The sequence below is a fragment of the Phoenix dactylifera genome, chromosome 1, assembly GCF_051530095.1.
Source record: "Phoenix dactylifera cultivar Ajwa chromosome 1, Ajwa_hap1_PhDact_Kaust_v1.1, whole genome shotgun sequence".
NCBI classification, from domain to species: domain Eukaryota; kingdom Viridiplantae; phylum Streptophyta; class Magnoliopsida; order Arecales; family Arecaceae; genus Phoenix; species Phoenix dactylifera.
The window spans coordinates 55,369,121-55,382,373 of NC_143190.1; the positions used below are offsets into that span (position 1 = coordinate 55,369,121).

At 36.9% G+C, this 13,253-nt stretch overlaps 1 protein-coding gene across 4 annotated transcripts; it reads left to right on the plus strand.

The window, feature by feature from the left end:
- Nucleotides 1-1,560: 1,560 nt before the first annotated feature.
- Nucleotides 1,561-12,095, plus strand: LOC103721818 (D111/G-patch domain-containing protein). 4 transcript variants are annotated; one of them, XM_039125430.3, is made up of 9 exons: nucleotides 1,561-1,766; nucleotides 2,344-2,457; nucleotides 6,274-6,354; nucleotides 6,712-6,907; nucleotides 7,266-7,420; nucleotides 7,648-7,791; nucleotides 8,729-8,832; nucleotides 8,959-9,109; nucleotides 11,339-12,095. In XM_039125430.3, exons 3-9 carry the CDS (start codon nucleotides 6,286-6,288, stop codon nucleotides 11,417-11,419), a joined length of 900 nt encoding a protein of 299 aa, XP_038981358.2. In that variant the 5' UTR covers nucleotides 1,561-1,766; nucleotides 2,344-2,457; nucleotides 6,274-6,285; the 3' UTR covers nucleotides 11,420-12,095. The 4 variants fall into 4 exon arrangements, with proteins under 4 accessions (XP_038981358.2, XP_038981359.2, XP_088563164.1 ...); XM_039125431.3 differs by having other exon boundaries at nucleotides 11,342-11,632; XM_088707041.2 differs by having other exon boundaries at nucleotides 1,604-1,766; nucleotides 6,254-6,354; nucleotides 11,342-12,095.
- The last annotated feature ends 1,158 nt before the right edge of the window (nucleotides 12,096-13,253 follow it).

Below are 13,253 nucleotides of genomic sequence, written 5' to 3' on the forward strand. Positions count from 1 at the left end.
TTCAATATATTTTTTTAAAAAAATTCTCAGATAGAAAAGAATGGAGAAAAAAAATTGCCACACCAATATATACATACATACACACACACATAGCTACAGTACACTCTAAAACTTTTTGAAATTTTTTTGCTTATTGTTCATCTCAAAGTGGAGGATCTTGATTTTTCTTATGGCAACCTGTTATAGCTGGTGGAAAGCTCAAGTACGAGGGACAAATACAGAAATTTGGGAAAAATATAAGGATGGTAATTTATGCAATTTTTGTAACTTTCGGGAGAACATCAGATGGTATTGCCTTAATTTTTTTCAACTTGGGTATAAACGAAAGAAATTGAGGACCCAGCTGCGTTGAATTAATTCTACGAAGAAAGAACAGAAGTTTCATCAAACAATAAAAGCTTTAATGTAGAAAGGCGCATGCCTTGGTCTTTTTTTTTTTTTATTGTGCTGCAAATTAGGTTGGCTAAGCTAAATTATCTTAAATAATTCTTGCTGGAGGGTTAGGTTATGATATCAGAGCTGATTAAAAGAAAAATTGAGAATGGACTCAGAGCTTGAATTAGCCAACAACCATTCACTTGTGGATTGACTATTTAAGTGACCAAAAGCCCAAAAGAAAGAACCACAATTTTGTAGCCGATTGTTATGCTATAACTCATCTCCACTAACCTCCAACGTTCATACCTGGAGTAGAATAACAATCTTATACTAGACTCAACTCAAATAGGCATAATGGATGAAGGATGCTTTTAGCAAGTGTCTTTTTTGATGAGAAGACTTTTAGCTAATGTCATGCTGTAAGAGGCGAACGAAGCAACTCATAGAACGATTTGGATGCCGCTCGCTAAATTATGTGGATAATAAGATCTGCGGATCATTCTCTCTAAAAATATGTACCTGGTAAACTATTCCATCATCACTCTTTTACTGGTTCTCACCCTTTTTTTAGAATTTGATGATTTCTTTTTTGCTTCCACAAATGTCTGTAACAGGCGAACGTTCTTCTTCTTCTTCTTCTTTTTTTTGCTGAAGCGGATGTATCATATACGTCGGATGCAAATTCCGAAATGCACCGAGTAATCTTCTCTCTCCTAGCCACAGGGTCTCTTCAGAATGGTTAACCATATACGAGACTACCCAATCTATTGCTCTATTGGCCTCACGATATATGTGCTTCGTCTGCATGGTCATCCCACCACTGATATCCCAGAGCAGTGGGTTCCGAACATTCTTCTATGTGACTGGTTTTCATGGACTGCTCGTCGTCGTATGGTATACATGTTTTATGGGCCACTCCAAATGGGCTGCCATGTCTGCCTAACAAGGTATAGTTGAGGGGCTCGAAGTGGACTATAGCTGATCACAGGCTGGGCCTTGGGCCTAAATTTTATTTATCTTAATCGGACTGGCAGTGTTTATTTAAAGTTTGATCTTCTTTGTGTCCCAATCCGGCCCACGATCAGGTCTAAGGTGGACACGGTCGCTGAAAAGCCTCCCTGTAGACTGACCTATGTGTGTGCGTGTGTATATATATATAATGCTATATGTATATATTATTGCTATTATTTTCTTTTTATCCAATATCGCTGCCGTCCAGATTGAAGACCGACCCGAATTGCCCTAATTTCCTGTTGGATTCTCCCCTCGTCTCTCGAGTCTCGACCTCTTCCAACGGCAGCGGCGACCGAAGGCCTACATCCCCGGCGCCGTCGGGCCGATCGACTGGTGGCATCACGTTCCCTGTCCTCTTTCTCGAGCGGTCAGAGGTTCGTTTCTCTCTCCCCATTTCTCCCTCCTCTCGATTTTCACTCCCTCTGTCGCAGATCGCTGGATTCTTGGCCGAGATCTATCTCCTTTCTTTGAGCTGATTTTTATGCGATGCGAAGCCCAGCCCATGCCTCTTCTGATAAGATATGGTCGGATCAGGGGATGATCCAAAGTTGCTGCCTTTGTTAGTTTTTTTTTGGTCGGATTCTTCCTATCTTGATCGCCGTTCCTGTTTTTGCTTCTAAAGGACGTTAATTTCTTATTTGTTCTTTCACTAGAGCAAACCCTAGAGGGCGTCAACTAGATAATTCGGAGGAAGCCAAGTATTCTTTTGTGAGAAAGAAAAGTTTGTCTTTTTTTTATTAATTATTTCCTTCTAAGCTAGTTCATTATAAAGTTTTCCTTCTAATTTAGTTCCTTGTAAAGTTATGGGGTTGCCATCACCTTTATTGCATGATACCTGGATAGTAAGCAACTTTTTCCCTGGTCTGTCTCTTTGTTTTGTGGTCTTTCGATTTATTATGTTGTCTATCAAATATTCATTATATTCTTAGTCCGTTATTTTTATCTGTTCAGATACTTTGTGGGAAGGATATAAGGAGGAGGAGGAGGAGGAGGGGAGGACGTTTGTATAATTATATATATATAAATATTATACGTTTTCATTTTGCTGGCAGCTACATTTCACCTGTAAGTATCATTTTTCTCCTTCTTCTATATTACCCCACGATCATGACTTTTGGAAGTTATAGAGCAGAACAATGGATGATGAAAACCAATGCATCTTTTGTCATTCCATTACATACCTGATACCAAATAAAACTATTAGCTTTTGACATATGAATTGGAAGAATTATTATTGCCAAATGGTTTAGGTGGCATGGGCAAATTGTGACAATGCACATTAGGAGGAAGGCTACCATCATCTAATTCTAGTTCATTGTGTGAAACCTCATTTTTGTGCTCTTCTTGTCGCACCTTGTTGCACCACTCTTTGCTTCTAGGCGAAGGGTTGCTGCTATATGTAGTGCTCAATCCGCCGAAGGTTCCCACTGCTATGAACACACTGCTCCTGATCACCACCCAATCCTTCTGCTGCTGATACACGAAGATTGCTTTTGTAGGGGCACCTCCCTAGTACAACTATATGCCAACCTAAGGATATCGATGTTCCTAGAAAAGAAAGATTTGAAAGGAATTAGACTAATTTGGGTGCAAAAAATTAATCTAAACTAGAAATTGAAAAGGAAACTAATTGCTATGATGCTAATATGAGAGAATTTGCAGAGAAGGGAAGGTATTGGAACACCTCGCCCTCCCTTGAAACCTCGAAAAAGAAAAGAAGGGCTAGGCTAGTTTGCAGGAACTAAGCTAAATCATGCTAATGTAGAAATTTAAGTAATACTAGAAAAGAGAGAGATGCGGAGAAGAAATCTCCCATTTTTGGGCATTGAGCCATAGGTCTGACCCTTCTCCTATAAGCCCCATCAAGTCCTTCGTACCCTCCAAGAGTATAAAAGGCTATGAACCGCGACATGAAGCTTTAATTATCAAGAAGTGTGCTCTTGCAAAGGCTTAAAGCTCCTTCTTTGAGACTTTGGCTATTCCTCAGTGATCTTTTGACGATTCTTGGTCCCCTGGTGGGGATTTAATAAGCCCTTTTGGGGAGGTCTAGAGCTCATGCGTCCAATGTGGGACTACGAGAGTTAGTGAAAAATTTCCCGTAAACCTGTCAAAATTGGTTACAAATCCAAGAAGAAATCAATGCAGGGAACTGAAGTTTGGGTAAAGGTTAGGAGCCTACCAGTGGTATGGTCGGCTTTGTCTGTACACCATGGATGCCAATTAGCTGGTCGTCAGTAGGCAAGTGATGGTCAAGACCCACAATGAGTTTGTCCCTTCCTTCTAGAAACCCATGTCTTTGATGATTGTCACACGGCATCAGCATGATTCTAATGGCAGGAGCATATCTTCAGTAGGGTACCAATGGTACAATACCACTGTTTGTTGACTCCAAGAAGGCCTAGGGCCCTTTTTTCCCATAAAATTGAACACTGTGCATAGGATGCAAGGTATGCCAAGGCCAAACTCTTTCATTGGATTGCGGAGGTCTGGGGGGTCATTATTAGTGACACTTTTGGTCTGTTTTGTGGGTGTCAAGAGATAAGTACCTGCAGTTGTGATAAGACTTTTAGATCCTTTGTTTTGATAGCCATTCAAGGAAAATGTCAAGTAAAAAAAGGCATGCATGTTGCAAAAATTAGTATATATGATATTTGATAGAAATGTACAAAAGGATATTTATATAATCCAGGCTATCTAGCATAGGATTTTACGTATTCTACCATTTGATGTTTAAAATATATTTTGATGGTATGTTTGTGAGTGTGGTACTCCTTAGTATAAAACTATCAGGTCTAAGCTCAAGAGTAGCAATAAGCAACCTAGTAAGTGACCAACAAGGACTCGAGAATTTATTTATCATGACTCAATTCCTAGCCTATTTCTGTCACTTTGGCCCAACTTTTGGGACTTTAATGACAATTAGTTAAATCTTGGAAAGGTAAAATGATAGTTGTGGGGCTCTGGGTCAATCTTATTATGATACTTATAGCCTTCCCTCACATCGTATCCCATCATACAAGTAGAAATTTAGCAGGCCTTATATCTATGCTTGTGTTGTTATTATTTTCAATCCAATGTTGACTTCATTTCGAGTATGGTAATGTCAAAATATTTGAAGTTACTTTTCTAGCTTGCTTCCTACTAAACCAGGGACATATATTGTTCTTGAATTCCTACTCGGCCATAAACTTGATCTTCATCGCTTAACTAACAATTGAGAGATGGCTGCTGAAATCTCATGATATTTTGCTAAGTTTGGTCCCTTGAAGGCTTGCGTCATTACCTGGGGAGGAAAACTTGTCTGATTAGTCATTAAAGATTCAGAATTAAGCTCACTTGTATGAAATTTGTGGTGAATGATTTAGCAATGTGTGCTCTGTAGAGGATAAGCTTTGGAATACAGCCGGTTGTGTAGTCTCCATAGAGGAGAATTGAGTCATGATTATTTATAGGATGATGATTGTTTATTATGTCTGCAAATGGGCCTTGTCTGGACCAGATTAAGCATGATGCAGACCTGACCCTATTTCCTTTTGGGTCATGATTTCAGAACTGGACCAAACCCACTGACCAACCAGGGCAGAGTAGGTTGGGTCCATGGAAAGTATTTTAGACCCATCTAGTCCTGGACATGCAATATCTAAACCCGACACAATGTGTTTGAGATTGTGCTCAGTCTAGGGCTAGATCCATTGCAAGATAAAGAGAAAGTATATTTTCATCTATGCCTAGAAGAAAGACAAATAGTGATATGAATAACAAGTGGAGAAAATGTAAAAAAAGGGTGTTGGTGTTGAAGAAAGACTAATAGTGTTTGAGACTGTGTTTACTCCAGGTCTTGGTCCATTGCAAGATAAAGGGAAAGTATATTATTTCATCTATGCCTAGAAGAAAGACTAGTAGTGTCATGAATAACAAGTAGATAAAACTAAAAAGGGTGTTGGTGCTACCACTAATATCATCAACAACAATGCATTTCAACCTTAATTGAGGCTCCGACCTGCAACTAAAAAGCCTTAATACCCACTCCATATGCCCAAACATGGCTATGGGGTGAGCAATGAAGGGTTTAGGGGTTTCAACATCATGAGATTTTTGGCTGAAAATGAAGCAGGTCAGGACATCTAAAGTTTGATTAGTTTAGACCTGTTTAATCCATGGGTTGGTTAGGAATAAATTGACCAAGATCTGACATGCTGTTCTGGAAGGATCATATTTTGCAGGATGGTCAGATTACCAGTCCTGATCTGGTCTAGTCACAGGTTGAGCTGGCCAATTTGCAGGTTTACTGTCTTTGTGTGATGTGGTTCATTGCTTTATATACATCTCATGAATTGGATTGCTAGATGATAATTAACTACACTTTTTGATCCAGATATAAATGCTTCTATATATCACAACCATTTTCCCTTAAATCTATGGTTTTATTTTTTAAGCATTTTTCTCTCATCTTCTAGAAAAGTTGCATTGCTGGATGATTATTAAATACACTTTGTGAGCCAAATATAATCACTTCTATATATCATGACTACTTGCCCTTAAATCTATGGTTTTACTTTTTAAGCATCTTTCTCTCCTCTTTTAGAAAAGTCTTGTAATGTTTATTAAGCCCCATGATCATTTGTTTATAAGTTGGATGAGAGATTTTGAAAGTTGGATACAAGTATAATTACATGACCATCATATGCTTTAGGTGTGGGAAGGTAGGTTTTGAGCATTGCTTTATGTGCTTTATTCATTATTCTTCTTATTACTCACCATATGTTTGTGCTTGCCATGTACAATATCATATTATTTGAATCTACTGAAAAATACCTTGGTTCTGGATCTTTTGTCTCCATGATTTGTGTGACTCCTGTAGATTGGTTACCAATATATTAGGGTTCATTCAAAATGGAAGGCAAACATTACAGTGGCAGACAGGAGGCATATTTTCAAGAACGACAAATAGATAGGGAAGAGGTAAGCTTCCTTTGATCTCCTTATAGTTTTGTAACTTGAGTAAGAGATGTTTGTTTGGTCTGCATGCTTGATCCTGACAAGAGCGTCCTTCCTGAGATAGTTATAATGTGTAGCTCTCCATTGATTCAAATTGGTTATAGTTTATTTTAGAAATTATTTTTCTTTTTTGCTATAGTTTGGTTTGTAGACATAATTATCAGTGTATCTGGACTCATAGGCTGTATTGATCATGTACTTTTTTTTTTTGTACACATGTTTTGTGTTCTTGACATCTCCATGCTTCACTATCCTGTTTCTGAATGAAGATATATAAATTCTTGTTTGAGCATGTCTTGGGTATGTTGTTTGCTGTTGCAGGCATATTCTAATTCCCTTATTGAGGATTCAGGGAAAGATTTTCATTTGCCAATTGATCACCGTCCCACAGAAAACCTTGATACAGAAAACTTGGAACAAGCATCTCTGGATACACAACTCACGTCATCTAACGTAGGTTTTAGGCTTCTGCAGAAAATGGGATGGAAAGGCAAGGGTCTTGGAAAAAACGAGCAAGGTATTTTCTTCATTATGTGCTGTTAGTTGTCATCATATTCATAATACAATCACCGTTTGCTTTTAGTTTTCTTGTTTTGTTTCCTATTGTTTATTTTTCCTGTTGAGATAAATTATGTACAATCTTGTCTACAAATTTTTTTGAACATGTAGTTTGGTGATTTGCCTTCGATAATCTTTGCATGCTTTGTTGGACAGTGTCTTTGGTTTGTGTTTGCTTTTTCATTGCAAGTAATGTTATGGAAATATTGGGTGTATTATACTGGTGCACACTATATTGTCTCTGATTTGTTAACCTGAATTAACCCCTTTTCTTGGTTGTGTTAATGGTCCATATCATTTTTGTTGGGGATATGCAGGCATAATTGAGCCAATAAAAACTGGTATAAGGGACTCAAAATTAGGTGTGGGGAAGCAAGAGCAAGATGATTTTTTTACAGCTGAAGAAAATGTGCAACGGAGGAGACTTGATATTGAATTAGAGGAGACTGAGGAACTTGTAAGGAAGCGTGAGGTATGTCTTTAGATGCTCTTCACCAGACCCATTATTTGATGCTTTGGGGTTGATGCTTGACATTTTCAAAACCTACATCTAGTAGTAGGCAGCATATAGCATATATGCGTGTCTTTTGACGAGAATGATATATCATAAGGGAGCTTTCGAGGGTCTTGAGAATTTCGTGCACTTTTTATTACCTGGTGGCTTCTACTGCCTGCTTCGTGCAAATGATGACAATCCAGGTCCTAGCAGAGCGTGAGCAGAAAATTCAAACTGAGGTGAAGGAAATAAAGAAGGTTTTCTTTTGTGATCTTTGCAACAAGCAATACAAATTAGCAATGGAATTTGAGAGTCATCTGAGCTCATATGATCACAATCACAGAAAGGTAAGCCAATTTTAATTTAGATTTTTGAATCAAAAATTTCCTTTTTGTAGTTCCTAGTTAAGAAACCATGTGATTGAAATTTCATTCATTCATCCATACATACAAATCTATATGTGCACGCGCGTGTGTATGTATTATGCTAATGCTTTTTGCCAAAATGTGTACTGTATCAAAACTACGTTTCTACATAAGCAGGACAGTGGACATGCCATGATATTTGATATCAGGCAATCACCCTTCATATCAAGCAACTACAATGGCTTTAAGAATTTGTATATCTCATCCTCAAAATTTTTAAATCAGTTCATAGGCCGTAGAAAGCGCTTTGATATCTAAGAAGAAATAATATGATATGGAAGTCTGATTTTGGCACTTTTTTCTAGATCTGTTTAGGACACTGAGTTTTCTCGCATTCCCATACTCCTCCCTTGTGCATGCATCTTCCAGTAGCCCCCAACCCCGATGCATGTGAATTAAAGGCTATATTGCAGTTTTTGTTGACTCTCCTATCTTTGCTTTACATGCACAGTGTGGAATATCCATTGTTTTCCTCAGCTTGAACATTCCCCTTGGTTTGCACAAGTGATATATAACTCTTCCACCCATCGTGACCAATTATCCGATTGCCATTCAAAATGATGATTGCTAATTGCTTCATAAGCTCTTATCTCATTCTTCTGTCATGTTGACCTATGAAGTATCCTATGGCTTCTCTGGTTACACTTATGAATAAAGCTTAATACATTTGCAAATTGCAATCGTAATATAGTAGCTTATTTCAAAAATATGTTATTTTCCTTATATTCGTTACTATATCTTGATTTTCTTATTTTGTCTTGCTAAAATCTCAGTGCTAAAGTCTTTGCATATTATGTTAAGAAAGGCATTTTGTTTCATGACCTAACCCTGGTCCAATAACATGGTATCTTTTGTACAGAGGTTTAAAGAAATGAAAGAAATGCATGGGAGCAGCAGCCGCGATGAGAGGCAAAAACGCGAACAATTACGTCAAGAGAAGGAAATGGCGAGATTTGCCCAAATGTATCCATTTCTAGCAAAACATTGACTATGTAGTTTTTATACTGAAAGATAATTTCTAAGTTTTATTGTAATATCTGTGACTTTGTCAATACAAGTTATTCTACAATTTCCTTGATGCCATTTTAGGGCAGATGCTCATAAGCAACAACAGCAGCAGCAACAGGAACAGTTGGAAGTGTCAGCAGATACTGGTGCACCAAAGAGTGCTTCCAAACTTTTGGCTCCAGATCAGCGGCAGACATTGAAGTTTGGCTTCTCTAGACCTGGTGTTTCCAAGGTTTGTTAAATTAGGATTTAGGATGACTCCTAAATAACCGCCTTATGCATCAAAAGAGGAATAAATTTGACACTTATTATAGTATAACAATTATGTTATATATGTAAGACTATATGTATTTCATGTTTGTTACTTACAGATTGTTTGTCATTAATTTTATATCACTATTTTTTCAAAAAGCATCTTGGTGCATCTTTTTCTGTGGTCTTATTACTGCTTAAAATGTATTTCACATGCCTACATTGCATGCTACAAGAGGAAACCGCCTATTCTCCTTTGGGATATTTTATTTTCTGGCTGCCACTTCTGGATTGTCGTTTTTGATGTTGTCTTGGCTATTTTTTTTCCTTTTAAACGTAATGTGGCTTTTCTATGGGCTTACTAGTGTCTTCATTACATTGCATATATTCGTTTTTTTGTGATAGCTTAACTGTAATTTTCATTAGTACTTGAATGTAGGATTTTACATAAATTATACCATTGCTGACCCTTGAATAATATAAAATTCTGTAATAAACTGGATGTTTTAGATGTTAGTAAACTATTTTGTGAGAGGTTTTGATAAATTAATTATTACAAAAAATCGGACCTAAGATTATGAAAAATATGGGAATCTTTATATGCCACGAAGATCCTATAACTTCTAGGAAGTATATTCTTAATATTCTTCTAGATTGGGTTTAGAATACTTTTGAAGATCTCTCTCAAAGATAATTCTATGAAATCTCCATAATACTATTTTTTTATCACCTCCTTGATGCGCTTCCTCGAGACTGCGAGCATGCCCCAAAGTGTCTCGAACTTTATTCTTATGGTACTCTCATGAAGATACCTGCTGCTTGATCCTGGGTTTTTCTGTGCTTGAGCTTGAAATGCTTCAAAAAATGCTTGGAGGCTTAGAAAAAAACATCAAGGACTGCAAAAGTATAATGCACTTTTTTAAAAGATATCATAGAAATAGAGGAGGGATCATTGAAATATCTAGAATATCACAGAGAAGATCGAGGTAAGTCATAAAAGAATTACATGTACTAATCTGGATGTATTTTTAAGAACTATTTTGGAAGCATATTAAATAAAGTGTTCTACTCACTAGAAATTGTAGGAAATTAGACTTTGTGTTAGCCCTTTCTAGTTTGAGAATCTAGAAGATTTTAAGGTCGAGGGTGCCTATAAATAGTGCCCTGGCAGGCCGGCATGCTGTTCATTATCTTGTAGTTCAGTGGAGGAGTGTCTACCATTATTTTACATCTTACATGTTAGTGCATTTCCTTTCCGTGAGATTCTTCTTTTGTCCATTCTATTCTATAGCCTTAATCTTTTGCAAACTTGCATCACTATCTAAAAATTTTGTCATTCCAACTTCCACCAAACTACTGTATCCTTCTATTTCAACTTACCATCTCAACCCAGAGTTCGTTGAAACTTGAAACCAATACTATTCCACCTACGCCACTCCAACCAACAATGGAGATGGTGGTCTGTTCGATGCAATTCTGAGCTCAATGTGGTAGTCTTGGAAGATTAGAACTCATTGACTGTCTTCCTTTTTTTTGTTCTTTTCTTTTCTTTTGGAGATATCATTGTGCATAATTTTTGCAGGTAGTTAAACCTACTTTTTTTAAAAAAACAAAACCTGAAATGTGTGGGATCTGTCAATACCTCCAACAATAATTTAAGCTTTCAGTAAGATAGTTGTCTTATCAGTTTTTAAGCAACAATAGTTTTATCTAAAGTGTATTATTAAAAGCTTGTGTGGCTTTTTCACCAAAAGAAAGTCTATAGGTATTTGATGGCCTGGGGCAGTCCAGATGAGAATATTCATTAGTCCTATGATGCAGTATGATGGAGAAAGTTTGAAAAGAATGAAGAATTTATTATTTTTTCCCCTTTGCCGCTTGGGCTGGACAGAGTTTTGGGTAATTTATGTTTTTATTCTCTATGGTGGTGTGCGGAATGTGTTGTAGGTTTTGGACAGTGAGTGAGTTCATTACGTTGTGGAGTTTTGCATTATGTTGCTTTGTAATTTTTTCCCTTTTCACACTTTAACTTTAGAGACGTTATAGTATCATTATCAACTGTTTGAACATGTATACCCAATTATATTAATGTTATGTTGATGCTGAATGTGCAAGTTGTTTGTGTAGCTGTAATTTTGTTATTTGCCAATTTTTCAGATGTGTTTAATCTGTGAGGATTTTTATTATTATTTACTCTTTTTTTAACCAGAAGACTTCTACTGGCATCGGCAAGAAACCAAAAATAGCTGTATCCTCAATCTTTGGCAATGACAGCGACGATGAGTCATAATCCCCCTTCTTGAAGATTAACCATTCTCCATGTACTCTTGGAATAGGGAACTTTAAACTTCTGATGAATATTGTATTGAAACTTTTTATTTCCTCTCAAGTTTCTGTGTATATTAAGATTCTGCCATTTATGATGGCTCTTATGTTAAGCTTGTTGAATGGTCTGAACTGTTGATTATCTGTATCAGTAAACAACGAGACTACATTTTGGGCAGATAACATGCTCTGATGGTGGCTTCCTTCCATCCAACTTACCAATATGAAGACTTAAACAGCTCTTCAGTATATTCATGGCTATCTGGGTCTGTTTAGCAAAGCAAGTTCTCTGTTGTCTCGACTCAAACTATTGCATGGGGTTTGTTAAATATCTCATTGGGTGACGTGTAATTCTTTTGGATGCCAAGGCTTATCAGCTTTATCGTGCAACCTTGCTACAGATGGACAGAGCAAAAGATTATGGATTATTGCAGCAGAATTAAGGCAGGATCTTGTATATTTTGGTGCTTAGATATCTTGATGGTTCATTTATTCCAGAAAGTCCTGCTATCAGCATACTGGTCTAAATAATGGCTGAATATTATAGTTGTTTGTCTAAAAGATGCTGATCAGAATTTGTACTCTGATATTCAGGTGATAATAAAATGAAGAGAGATCTTTATCTTTGGTTGGAGTTTTTAAAGAAGAGGTTAGAAAATAGTTTGTCTATAGTAATAAAATTTATATATTTTTTAAAAATACATATTATATTGGATAAGAAAAAAATTAATTACTTCGGTTGATATTTGGGGTAATTTTTTTTAAAAAATGTATTTTTAATTTTTAGATAAAATGGGATAAAATTTTTTTATTAAGGATACAAATGATATTTTGCATAATTTTTTAAAAAATAGATGTTGAATCAAATATAACTTATTCTTTTTTTCAAATATTATATATGGTAACAATTTTTTTAGTAAATTTTTTAATAAAGCTGAGGGGAACAGGAGGGCCAAGGGAGCCGGCATGGTGAGAGTGATGGAGTTGATGGAGCGGAGAAAGAGTTTCTCTGCTCCCAATGTTGGCATGCATCTCCGCCGTCTGCCATGGCCTCCGCGCGCGATGGCGTAAAGCTGGGAGACACAGTTCTCCTCTCTTGTACTGTTCATTGGCTGTGTTTTTGTGCCGTTGATTGCTGTGTTTTCTTCTTTCAGTCTCAGCTTTGGAAGAGGGATTGAAGGCGACTTGAGTTTGATGATGATGATGATGATGATGATAGGAGGAGACCTTGAATTTTTGCAGTAGCCAATCCCTTGATCTACCTGGTTCTCCTCTTTTAATTGGGATGATTCTATAGCCAGCTCTAAGGTGTTATCAGAGTTTGGATGTGAGGGGGAGAGAGAGGTGAAGGGGATGGTTGTGCTATTTTGTACCTGGCTTTAGAGTATTGGTTTTCTACTTAGCTAATCCAAACCTGTCTCATTATTAGCTATACAAAAAAAAAAAAAAAAAATTGTTGAATCTTAAATTTTTTTTGACATGAAGTAACATGCAATTTGACGGCGTTTCACTGCGAATTTTGCTGCTCCACCATGGTACCCACCTACTAGTCCCCTACAGCGGCCGTATAAGTCGTGTGAGTCAACCAATTGAACCATAAAGGTTGACCCGGACATGGACTAACCTCCGAACACAGTACATAGCATACATACTATCCTGTTTGTTGTTGCTACCATCCTCTTCATTATTCTTAAAAATTAAAAATTATTGTCACTACATCCTGTGTATGTGCATATGCTCCAAATAAAATATTTATTATTTTGAAATAGAGCTAATCACAGGTCGGGTCTCGAGCCTAA